This window comes from Oncorhynchus keta, chromosome 28, assembly GCF_023373465.1.
Source record: "Oncorhynchus keta strain PuntledgeMale-10-30-2019 chromosome 28, Oket_V2, whole genome shotgun sequence".
Classification (NCBI taxonomy): Eukaryota; Metazoa; Chordata; class Actinopteri; order Salmoniformes; family Salmonidae; genus Oncorhynchus; species Oncorhynchus keta.
Genome location: NC_068448.1, coordinates 45,083,110 through 45,095,129, shown reverse-complemented (window position 1 = coordinate 45,095,129; position 12,020 = coordinate 45,083,110). Strand labels below are relative to the sequence as shown.

At 40.4% G+C, this 12,020-nt stretch overlaps 1 protein-coding gene across 1 annotated transcript in view; it reads left to right on the top strand.

The window, feature by feature from the left end:
- Positions 1 to 12,020, top strand: part of LOC118361475 (nuclear receptor-binding protein 2-like) — an 84,746-nt gene that overhangs the window by 68,368 nt on the left and 4,358 nt on the right. Inside the window, exons 5-15 of the mRNA XM_035741440.2 lie at positions 2,539 to 2,579; positions 2,824 to 2,918; positions 3,183 to 3,206; positions 3,309 to 3,395; positions 3,570 to 3,625; positions 8,121 to 8,216; positions 8,633 to 8,765; positions 10,591 to 10,744; positions 10,926 to 11,061; positions 11,187 to 11,240; positions 11,428 to 11,491. Coding sequence (XP_035597333.1) covers positions 2,539 to 2,579; positions 2,824 to 2,918; positions 3,183 to 3,206; positions 3,309 to 3,395; positions 3,570 to 3,625; positions 8,121 to 8,216; positions 8,633 to 8,765; positions 10,591 to 10,744; positions 10,926 to 11,061; positions 11,187 to 11,240; positions 11,428 to 11,491 — 940 coding nt within the window. The remainder of the gene's footprint in view (positions 1 to 2,538; positions 2,580 to 2,823; positions 2,919 to 3,182; positions 3,207 to 3,308; positions 3,396 to 3,569; positions 3,626 to 8,120; positions 8,217 to 8,632; positions 8,766 to 10,590; positions 10,745 to 10,925; positions 11,062 to 11,186; positions 11,241 to 11,427; positions 11,492 to 12,020) is intronic.

Genomic DNA, 12,020 nt, shown 5'->3' with positions numbered 1-12,020 from the left:
TTGTCGGTCAGCTCCGTATGGAAAAAGTGGTAAGCAAGTTAGGTCCAAATAAATAGATTTTCACCAAGTCAAATGTATTTATTATATTGGAGGTTTCGTGATGCTTTTATCTAAACCAAAGTAGATAATTTAAAGATTGTTCAATACATCAGTTGGGGTCTCTATAAGCTTCAATATGAAGTCCTAAACCTAGATTGAAAGTGCATCCATGTAGCTGTGTGGGCTAATATAGACAGAATGCTTAGAATAAGTTGAACCAATGGCCATGTGGTAAGTTGAGCCAATGGCAAGTTGAGTAAATTGAAGTGTTTTCTTCCCAGGCGTAATGCAAGGCATTGTTGCTGGGATATGAGGTAAAAACAGGGCCTGGCCTATGTTAAGTGTTTGTTAGGTGTTAAGCCTGTGTTAAAAGATGCTTACAATTAGTTAAAGGCAAAAAAGCGATCGTGGTTGTGTTGAATTGTGTTTGGGAAATAAAAATAGATGTGGTTTTTAAAAAGGTAGTGGTAAGATTAACTTACCCTGTCCTGCTGCTCAGCTTGTCCCCAAATTGGCACAAATTTACCCTGGGTATGGGGTAAGTTATGTTTTTAAAACTGTGATGTTTACATGAATTCTGATTATTTCCAGTGATACACAACATCCTGAAATATATGTAAATATCTTTGTTATAAAGAACACTATATTTCCCTTGACGGAGAGATGCTGAATGTAAAAAAATGGCTAAACTTAGCCCACTCTGCCTTACAACACAGCAATGGGGGAGTTTGTGCACTAGCGCCCTCTACTGAAGAACATTAGAATCAAGTTTGGAAAGGCCAATGAACATGATTCACTCCTTCAATTCTTCCGCTCTTCACCTTGAGCTGAGCAGAACAATACAGGCAATTCTTAAACAAACATTGGAATGTGACATTTATCAGGCTCGCTCGTCCTTCTGGACATTGTTTGTTAAAGTTTGGGAACTAGTTTTGTGAAGTTTCCTTTCAATTTGTTGTTTATTATTCTGCCTGTTTAGCCTCGCTAACTTGTTGTAATCAGGGTTGGTTAGGTTACTTTTTAAATGTAGTCCATTACATTTGCTAGTTACCTTTCCAAAATTTGAATCAGTAACGTCATTTTTGGATTACCCAAAAGCAGTAACGTAATCTGATTAGTTTCCATTACTTTTGGATTACTTTCCTCTTAAAAGTCATTAGAAGAAGACAAAAAAGGATCCATCAAACGCATTTGGTGTCATCATCATAGTGGTCTCTGACTTGTGGTTAAACTCGCTCAGATGTAACAAACTTAAACTTGCGCCTATTTTCAATGCTGAATTGAATATCATTGAGAAAACAGGTGTCAGTGTATTTTTTTCTCCCAACCATCCTTTCTGAAGATATAATCATTTCATTTTCCAACCGTATCTGTAATCTGATCACTAGTAACGTAACAGATTCAGTTTAGTTGGGAATCAGATTACATGTAACTCCCCAACCCTGGTTGTAAGTAAAATGACTGGCACGAACGAGTCGACATAGTCTGTTAAGCCGGTCACAACCTTGCCCACAGTCATGCGGTTTCACCATGTCTTTGAATGATACTCACAAGAGTTGTCTTGTATGTCTCGGCTGGGTGCATGCTCATGCTGCCCTGGATCGAACCTGCTAGCATCCTTATGCAGCCTTCACCCCTAAGGTCATGACTATGTCCTACAGGTCTCTAGCTTTTTGAACTTTTTCCCATATCTGACTCCTCTGTTTGCTTCTGAGGAGCAACGAAAGTTACATGCCCTATGGCCGGTAATGGCATTACGCAGGTATATTGAGCGGACCAGGGGTGTCAGTTTGTGCTGTCTGTTTTGGTAATCCGGCTTGTGGTAGTGGGCATTTTAAGCAGCGTCTCTCCCAATGGATTGTGGAGGCTATTGCTCTGTCATATGACAGCAAAAGGAAATCATTACCTACACCAGGGGTCTGGTGGTGTCTGGGGTGTTGTTTAAAGAGTTGCCTGTAGGAGATATTTGTGCTGTGGTGAGTTGGGCTTCACCATGCACTTTTGTGAAGTTCTATCGCTTGGATGTCACTGCCCCCAGTGTAGCCCATATCGTGCTTTCAACTGGGGCATGAGAAGGTCATTAGGCAGGGCAGATAGGCAGATTGCACAATACCCAAGTACCACAGGTTTTCCTGTCGGGTTGGAATTTCATATCCCCATGGTTGTGTTGTACCGAGTTGACCGACTGAAATGTTCCATTATGACTATAACTACTGTTCCCTGAAGGAGGGAAACAAGGTACAACACCTGTTCGGACCCATGCTGCCTACCTAGTTCAGTGAAGTGGGGTACTGAATTGAAAGGATAAATCCTTGTCAGGCGCGATTCCAATGTTATTCAGTAGAGGGTGCTAGCGAGCCAACTCCCCATAGCTGTGTTGTACCTCGTTTCCCTCCTTCAGGGAACAGTAGTTGCAGTCATAACTGTAAGTTTACTGTTCCCGCATACTTAAACCATATTGTACTTTTTAAGTGTCTGCTGTTCACTTTGTCATTCCAGGCTTGGAAGAGATGGTGTACCCAAATTCTCTCTGCCCTCAGGTAAGACCAATAACTTTCTCTTTCTCTCATCCCCACGATTTATATCCAATGGCAGTCTGAACTATTAATCCAGGACTGGGGTCTTTAACTCTTGTTCCAGTCCAGCACTAACAATACCAGATTTTACAGATCATGTTCCAGCAGCTCTCCAGGGCCAAAGTGTTTAGTTAAGTGAATGGATCTTCAATTGCCATCTTATTAGTTAAGTGAATGGATCTTCAATTGCCATCTTATTTACCCCCAGTTACCTGCACTCCTGTGAGCCGCCCATCATCCATGGCAACCTGACCTGTGACACCATCTTCATCCAACACAACGGCCTCATCAAGATTGGCTCAGGTTTTACACCGCAGACTTTCTACCTAACCCTAACCTAGCTATAACCTGAACCTAACCCTGTGGTAACATGCATTAGGAACAGTTCAATTGTGACTTGAGAGCTTCATCTGAATAAATGGTAGCAGTAACAGTTAGCATTGCATGCTAGCAAACCCCTATACTGTGCATTGTGTGTACTACAATTGCCCAAATATGTATTATCATTGTTCTTCTATCTATGCATCTGAAGTTAATACTGGATACCCTGCTCTTTCCTATCCACAGTATGGCACCGGTTGTTTGTCAATGGTAAGAACCATATAAGTGTGCCGCACATCTAATTCTCTGAACGTCACAATATTATGTGTGGTCTGGATTAGATTTTTCTAGCTGTCTGTCTTGTCCTCTCAGTGTTTCCGGAGGCTGGTGTTCATGGTAAAGTCCGTGCACATCGAGACGAGCAGAGGAACCTGCACTTCTTCTCTCCTGAATACGGCTGTGAGTGTTTTACTGAGCATTCCTCGATTCTGATACAGTATATGTACTGTATGTCTGGTCTTCATGCTTTTATTAGTTGCCAGTTTCACTCCGGAGTTTCCCACGACGCTGTGACTAGGCAGTTAATATCATACATGTCATTTTAGAATAAATGTTCTCTCTCTCTGTGTCTAGCGGCTGAGGATGACTATGCCATTGACATCTTCTCCTTCGGGATTTGTGCTCTAGAGGTGAGCACCCAGCTGCAATAGTTGATACATGTATTATAAACCTTACTCTCCGTCCTTTTACGGATGATAAGAAAATTATTTAATTCTGATCAATGAATTTAGTATTTTAGGACAGTGAAGCACTGCTAGCAAATCTGAGCTTTGTGTCTATAAAACAATTGTATTGTTAAGTTATTGAAATGTGTAGGCCTGTTGACAATCCTTGCCACAGAAAAGATTACCATCAGGAAATGGAGAGTTTGCTCTTCATTTTTTTTTAAATAGCTCTCTTAAAGTTGTTCATATGTAGGCTTACACAGGAAAAAGGGTACATTACAGTGGTAAGGTAACAGGGCCTATAGCATTGTGAATTCCACTACAGTAGTGGCTTCTGATACTGAAGTGCCTGCCATGAACAGGCACACAAACATAACACAAATCTTGCAACAGACCTGCTTTACAGCGCATGTTTCAAAACAATATTTTGGGTAATGTATTTCCTTTGGAATTTACCTTGGGTTGAGGTTTGTTTGAATGACAAATAAGTATTTGAATGTTCGAGCTCTGGAAAATGCCACATGAGAGAAGACTGGGGCAGGAAGGTATGAGAGAAGACTGGGGCAGGAAGGTATATGCAGACTTGGTCACATTTTTGTCCTTACACAATTATTAATTGTCATTGAGTATGACCGACGCAGTGGAAACAGAATCCTCTCAAGGGTGAATGGAAAATCTTTAAAAAAAGAAATATTATAAATATTAGTATTATATAATTAATGACAATGGTTATGAAAATTAACAGAAGCCATTCAAAGCATATTCTGTCCATTAAAATCACATCAAATTGATCAGAAATACAGTGTAGACATTGTTAATGTTGTAAATGACTATGGTAACTGGAAACGGCTGGAATATCTACATAGGCGTACAGAGGTCCATTATCAGCAACCATCACTCCTGTGTTCTAATGGCACGTTGTGTTAGCTAATCCAAGTTTATAATTTTAAAAGGCTAATTGATCATTAGAAACCCCTTTTGTAATTGTTAGCACAGCTGAAAGCTGTTGTTCTGATTAAAGAAGCAATACAACTGTCCTTTAGACTAGTTGAGTATCTGGAGCATCAGCATTTGTGGGTTCAATTACAGGCTCAAAATGGCCAGAAACAAATAACTTTCTTCTGAAACTCGTCAGTCTATTCTTGTTCTGAGAAATGAAGGCTATTCCATGCGAGAAATTGCTAAGAATCTGAAGATCTCTTACAATGCCGTGTGCTACTCCCTTCACAGAACAGCGCGAAATGACTAACTAGAATAGAAAGAGGAGTGGGAGGCCCCAGGTGCACAACTGAGCAAGAGGACAAGTACATTAGAGTGTCTAGTTTGAGAAACGGACGCCTCACAAGTTCTCAACTGGCAGCTTCATTAAATAGTACCCGCAAAACACCAATCTCAACGTCAACAGTGAAGAGGCGACTCCGGGATGCTGAGTTCCTCTGTCCAGTGTCTGTGTTCTTTTGCCCATCTTAATCTTTTATTTTTATTGGCCAGTCTGAGATATAACTTTTTCTTTGCAACTCAATGTCTACACTGTAATTCTGATCAATATGATTATTATTTTAATGGGCAAAAAATTAGCTTTTCTTTCAAAAACAAGGTCATTTCTAAGTGACACAACTTTTGAACGGTAGTGTATGTAGGCTAAATGTAGCCAAATTCTTTCGGGTAAATGTCATGATCTGTGATCAATTTAGAATAGGTTAGTTTAATAGCCTACTGTTGCATGATTATTGTTATACACACTGAGCGGCTGGACCCATGCTTTTACAGGCTTTGCCTTGGGAGCAAAATGGCGTCATAATGGCATTGCCATAACGCCATTTTTACTTTTTAAATGTAAATCTTTGTCAAACCCAATAAAGCTTGATATAAATAGTCACCCGGGGCTTTATTTAATGGTCATTTGGAATGTCAAGTCAATGAGCATTTTGGGTAAATAATACAAAACATTGTGGAATATTAAGTCGCCAGTACCATGTAACAGGATGATGCGCTTCTTTTAAGAACATCTGTGCAAAATTGTAGGAGTAGACCCTGCTTAGTGTATTATAATACAGATGTGTTGCATTGTCTTCTTTGTAGACCTTCAAGTTGTGTTCATAAGCACAGTGCACACGTGTCCTCTCTCTGCCTAATATTTCAGACCCTGTGTATAACAGAACACAACACACAGACCATACATATACACTCTTGTCCCTCAGTGGTGTGTATTCATGAATGCCAAGGGAAGCCAGTTTGGATTTGGTTTCAGACCAATCACATCACATTAGAAGTTGTCATTATCCTCCGGTAGCTAGCTAGCTAAAATTGTCCCTTTCCTAAATTAGTCATGGATGAGATAGGGATTTGGACTTGGTGGTATTACTTAGTTCTCCATACTGGCCAATGATTATAATGGTGATTCTGATCAAACCATAAATTCATACATTGTGCCCCTGGCCTGAGAGGATGTAAGTTCAACATGTAGCTAGATGTAGAAATGTTAGGCTAATGCTAACTAGCTGGCCTGGTGCATCATTGCGCATGAAAGGGAAGTTAGGCTAGCGAGCAAGCATTTTAGCCAGGTAGCCTAGGACAACAAAAACTAAAAGCTTGTATCACAGAGTCATAGACTGTTTAGGCAACATGAAAGAGGAGGATGGTATTTGCATTTCTGTGCAAGTAGAGTCTCACACACACATAAATCATTACCATGGATAGCCACATCATGTAGCTTATGTTGATTGGACTAAATTGATTTTGGTATCTTTTAGTTGTCACTGTATTAAACTAGGTGATGAGATGATGTTGAAATAGTGCTGGAATAGTGGGAGCAGCGCCTGTTTTCTTTGCAACTTGGTAACTCGCCTTGGTTATAAAGCAATGGTTGTTTAGTAGTCCGAAAATGTCGGAAGATTTAACTTGCTTGACCTTGCTGTATGTCTGTTACATGCAATATATTTTTACGCATTCACCGGACAGATGTTGCTCTTTGGTTTTGTAATGAAACAAAGGTGTGGTGGAATTTATTCTGCCATTGTGTCTTCTTATTGTCTCGGCCTTAGACCTATATATCACAGTGTCAAGACATATGAACTAGCAGGTTATAGAGCAAACAACGCAATTACAGTTGAAGTCGGAAGTTTACATACACTTATGGTGGAGTCATTAAAACTAGTTTTTCGACCACTCCACAAATTTCTTATTAACACACTATAGTTTTGGCAAGTCGGTTAGGACATCTACTTTGTGCATGACACAAGTCATTTTTCCAACAATTGTTACAGTTGTATCACAATTCCAGTGGGTCAGAAGTATACATACACTAAGTTGACTGTGCCTTGAAAAACAGCTTGAAAAATTCCAGAAAATGATGTCATGGCTTTAGAAGCTTCTGATAGGCTAATTGACATAATTTGAGTCAATTGGAGGTGTACCTGTGGATGTATTTCAAGGCCTACCTTCAAACTCATTGCCTTTTTGCTTGACATCTTGGGAAAATCAAAAGAAATCAGCCAAGACCCCAGAAAAAATAATTGCAGACCTCCACAAGTCGGGTTCATCATTGGGAGCAACGCCTGAAGGTACCACGTTCATCTGTACAAACAATGATGACCATTGTTATGTTTGGAGGGAAAATGCTTGCAAGCCGAAGAACACCATCCCAACCGCGAAGGGGTGGCAGCAGGGGTGGCAGCATCATGTTGTGGGGGTGCTTTGCTGCAGGAGAGACTGGTGCACTTCACAAAATAGATGGCATCATGAGAAAGTAAAATTATGTGGATATATTGAAGCAGATCAGTCAGGAAGTTAAAGCTTGGTCGCAAATGTGTCTTCCAAGTGGACAATGACCCCAAGCATACTTCCAAAGTTGTGGCAAAATGGCTTAAGGACAACGTACTCATGGTATTGGTTGGCCATCACAAAGACCTGACCATAATCTTATAGAAAATGTTAGGGCAGAACTGAAAAAGTGTGTGCGAGCAAGGAGGCCTATGAACCTGGCTCTGTTACACCAGCTCTGTCAGGAAGAAAGGGCCAAAATTCACCTAACTTATTGTGGGAAACTTGTGGTCGGCTACCTAAACCGTTTGACCCAAGTTCAACAATTTATAGGCAATGCTACACTCAATTAGTATTTAATATGTAAACTTCTGACCAACTGGGAATATGATGAAAGAAATAAAAGCTGAAAGAAATAATTCTCGCTACTATTATTATGACATTTCACATTCTTAATATAAAGTGGTAATCCTAACTGACGTAAAACAGGGAATTTTTACTATGATTAAATGTCAGGAATTGTGAAAAACTGAGTTTAAATGTATTTGGCTTAGGTGTATGTAAACCTCCGACTTCAACTGTATCACAACACATAGGGGGAAAAAAGCCATATTACAACCTGCCTTGGCTTCCCTGGGGATTTTCCCCTTGCACCGCTTCTGATGTCCATTCTTAACATAATCTCCTTTATTTATAGATGGCTGTCCTGGAAATCCAGGCTAATGGGGATACTGTTGTGTCCAAGGAGGCTATCACCAACGCAGGCCAGTCTTTGGAGGATCCCCTCATGAGAGTGAGTTTCACTCATGTTTCCTTTCATGGCCCAAATATAGCCTAGCAACAGTGGGCAAAAACACATGACCACATTCATCTTTCTCTGATTAAAACAAACTTATTTAACTAGGCAAGTTAGTTAAGAACAAATTCTTATTTTACAATGACAACCTACCGGGGAACAGTGGGTTAACTGCCTTGTTCAGGGGCAGAACGGCAGATTTTTACCTCGTCAACTCGGGGATTCGATCCAGCAACCTTTCAGTTACTGGCCCAATTCTCTAACCACTAGGCTACCTGCCGCTGTCAATAGGGACAGGAGTTTTACTTGACTACGTGACCTGACCAGGAAACCAGACAGAGTTTTGACATACTTTACATTTATCGAACCCTAACCACGACATAGCTTTAACTTGGCTCCACTCCCTCTTAAAGGAGTTCACCCAGTCATGTGTCCGTCATGAAGCCAAGCAGCGGCCCACAGCTCACGACCTGCTATTCCACCGCGTGCTGTTTGAGGTCCACTCCCTCAAGCTTCTGGCTGCCCACTGCCTCATCAGCAACCAGTGTGAGTGTTTCCTCAGTCCTCACCTCTGGAGCCCCAAAGCACACCGCATGCAATATGTGGAATTGCCAGTTGAGTGATTCCACACTAAACCCTGACAAAGAAATACCATGATTTTGGGGTTGTTCATGACATTTCATCCATAGAATTGGAGGAAGGACTTGATATTTGTATCGAAAAGCATAATTGGGCGCTTTTTCATGTGTTTTGTGTCTGTCTCCGACAAAGAAAGTTTGACTTCCACCCAAAGTTACTTAGTTTCTTTTTTAGGTTTAAGGAAGTGTGTAGGTCCCAATCTATATCACACAGCTATGAAAGTTCTATATTTAGAACCGCCTGCTCGATATGGGACTGTCAAATTTGGCATATTTATTACATTTTGGCCTTACACAGGCCTCCTTTGAGACGGCGTAATGTTTAATTTGTAAGTGCTACAAACCAAAATTGGTGTCAGATGAAGCTTTACTGTTTGTTCGATAATATGAGTAGTATTTTGATTTCAATCATTTTCCTATATTAATTTGCGAATATCGAAAAATATGAATATTGAAAAAACAAATGTTTTTATTTAATAATTGTTAACTATATTGTTGAACATAATATGCTCTACGGGCATATCAAAGTTCCAGGGTGGAACCTCTGCTAGTTTTAAAGTTATGACCCATTTTATACATGAAATTGGCATAGGTAATGTAACCAATCACAACCCTCCTTTTACTTGTATCATTGCACATCCTGCAAATCACCAGTAGGGGGCGACCATTTTGAATCCATTTTCATATTCACTCTGTTGGTAATGCTTACAAGTTGGATCATAACTGTAAAAGTAGCAGAGATCCCACTCTGGAACTTTATTATCCATGCATAATCACTTTACCTCTACCTACATGTACACATTACCTCAATTACCTCGACTAACCTGTGCCCCCGCACATTGACTCTGTACCGGTACCCCCTGTATATAGCCTCGCTACTGTTATTTTATTGTTGCTCCTTAAATATGTGTATATTTTTTGTTTTCTAAATGTTTTACTTAAGTTTATTTTAGTAAATACTTTAACACTTTTTCCCCCCTTAAAACTACATTGTTGGTTAAGGTCTTTAAGCAAGCATTTCACTGTAAGGTTTACACCTGTTGTATTCGGCACATGTGACAAATAAAATTTGATTTGATATGCCTGTAGAGTATATTATATTCAACAATATAGTGAAAAATGATGATCAAAAATGGTATTTTTTCAATATTCATAAATTAATGAAAGAAAACAATTATCATAATCAAAATACTACTCACATTACAGCGAAAGTGGTAAAGCTTCATATTACACCAAATTCTGCTATGTAGCACTTACAAATTAAACATTATGGAGTCTTAAAGAAGGCCTGGGTAAGGCCAAAATGTCAGAAATATGCCAATTTTTTAAAAATGATTTCTCAATTATGGTTTTAGATACAATTGTCAAATATATGTCAACATTTCTTCCTCCACAGGACCGTTCTTTGGATTAAATGTTGTGAAAATCCATCAAATCATGGTCTTTTTTTGGTCTGGGTTTCATGAGGAATCACTTTTTTGGCCGGGGGAACCAGTCTGTTTGGTATGACAAGGAGTGGCATGATGACACAAACAGAGTGGTATCCAGGCTAGCCATTTCTGTGGGAGAGAGAAAATGTTTCCATATTTGTCACGTGACAGCTGAAAAATTATGTAGATTTTGTGGGATGTATCTTTTGTTACAATGGAAGTGGAAACATTTTTCTATTTCATTTGCTAATAGACACCCTGGTGTGGAATCCATGTAAAGCTCCCTTTCCCTTCTCTACCCAGACCTGCTCCCAGAGAACTGTGTGGAGGAGAAGACCAAGTCCTTTGATCCCAACGGTCTCATGGCGGAGATCAAACATGGCGACCGGCCTGGTGTGCAGCTCAAGTACTCCCATGTGTCCCCTTTGGAGCTGGACAAGTTCCTGGAGGACGTCAAGTAAGGGCTAATTCCACTCACCCATTGGGCTCAGGTCAAAAGTAGAACACTATATGGAGAATAAGGTGCAATTTAGGACAAAACCTGAGAGGACTGCCTTGTTCATTGTGAAGTTTTCATTGTAAAGGGTATTATATACACACCTGTGGCTCCTGACTTCATTCTGAATCCCCCTCCTCAGGAATGGGATATACCCCCTCATGAACTTTGCGTTATCGCGGCCCCACCCCGTCCCCCGTGCCCTCTCCCTGTCCCATGAACAGGTGGAGTCGGTAAAGACCCCTACCCCTGAGCCCCAAGAGACAGAGAGCAGAAAGGTGAGGTCTGTGTGTGTATGTCTGTATTTCATTCTATTTGTTTATGTCTGTGTGAGAGAGACAGTGTTGCAAGTTAAAGTACGCTTATCACTCTAATGCAATGTCGGTCTGATGGTGTGCTGCAGGTGATTCAGATGCACTGTAACTTGGAGTCAAATGAAGAAGGGACCAAAACTCATGTGAGTTTGATTACAATCTTCTTTTAAGTAATGGCGTCCATCTCACGGCGGTCTTTTGCAGTTACCATAACTGACATGACAACCCCCCACACTTATTTTTTCTGTCCTTGGATCCCCACAACTATTTGCATTTGAGGGATAAGCATATTCTGGGTTAATGAAATGTATTCCTCTCTCCTCTCCTTAGCTCTCTCTGTTTCTTAAGATGGATGACAAGCTCCATCGACAACTCAGCTGTGACATCCTTCCAAGTGAGTTCTAATGGACTCTTTATCTGTTAATACAGTTAATTTATTGCCACTCTTGATAAAGATTAGCAAAAAGTAAATACAAATACTGAGCTCCATTGTACGCTCAAAAACATGTGACAATTATAACGGCACTGAGCCTTTTCCTCAAATGTTTTATGAGATTGGAGAACACATTGGGTGGGATCTTAAACCAATCCTCCATACAGAATCTTTGCAGACCCTTGATATAATTAATCTGTGCTTATGGACTGCCCTCTTCAATTCAAACCACAGATTTTCAATGGGGTTCCAGTCTGGAGACTGAGATGGCCATTGCAAAATGTGGATTTTGTGGTCAATGAACCACTTCTTTGTGGATTTTGATGTGTGCTTGGGGTTATTGTCTTGCTGGAAGATCCATTTGAGGCAATCGGGTTTTGGGCTACATTGTCCTGGTAATGGGTAAACTTCATAATGCCGTTGTCCTTAACGGCATTATGCCATTGACCACAGGGCCCCAGGACCAGTGGAAGCAAAATAGCCCCATAAC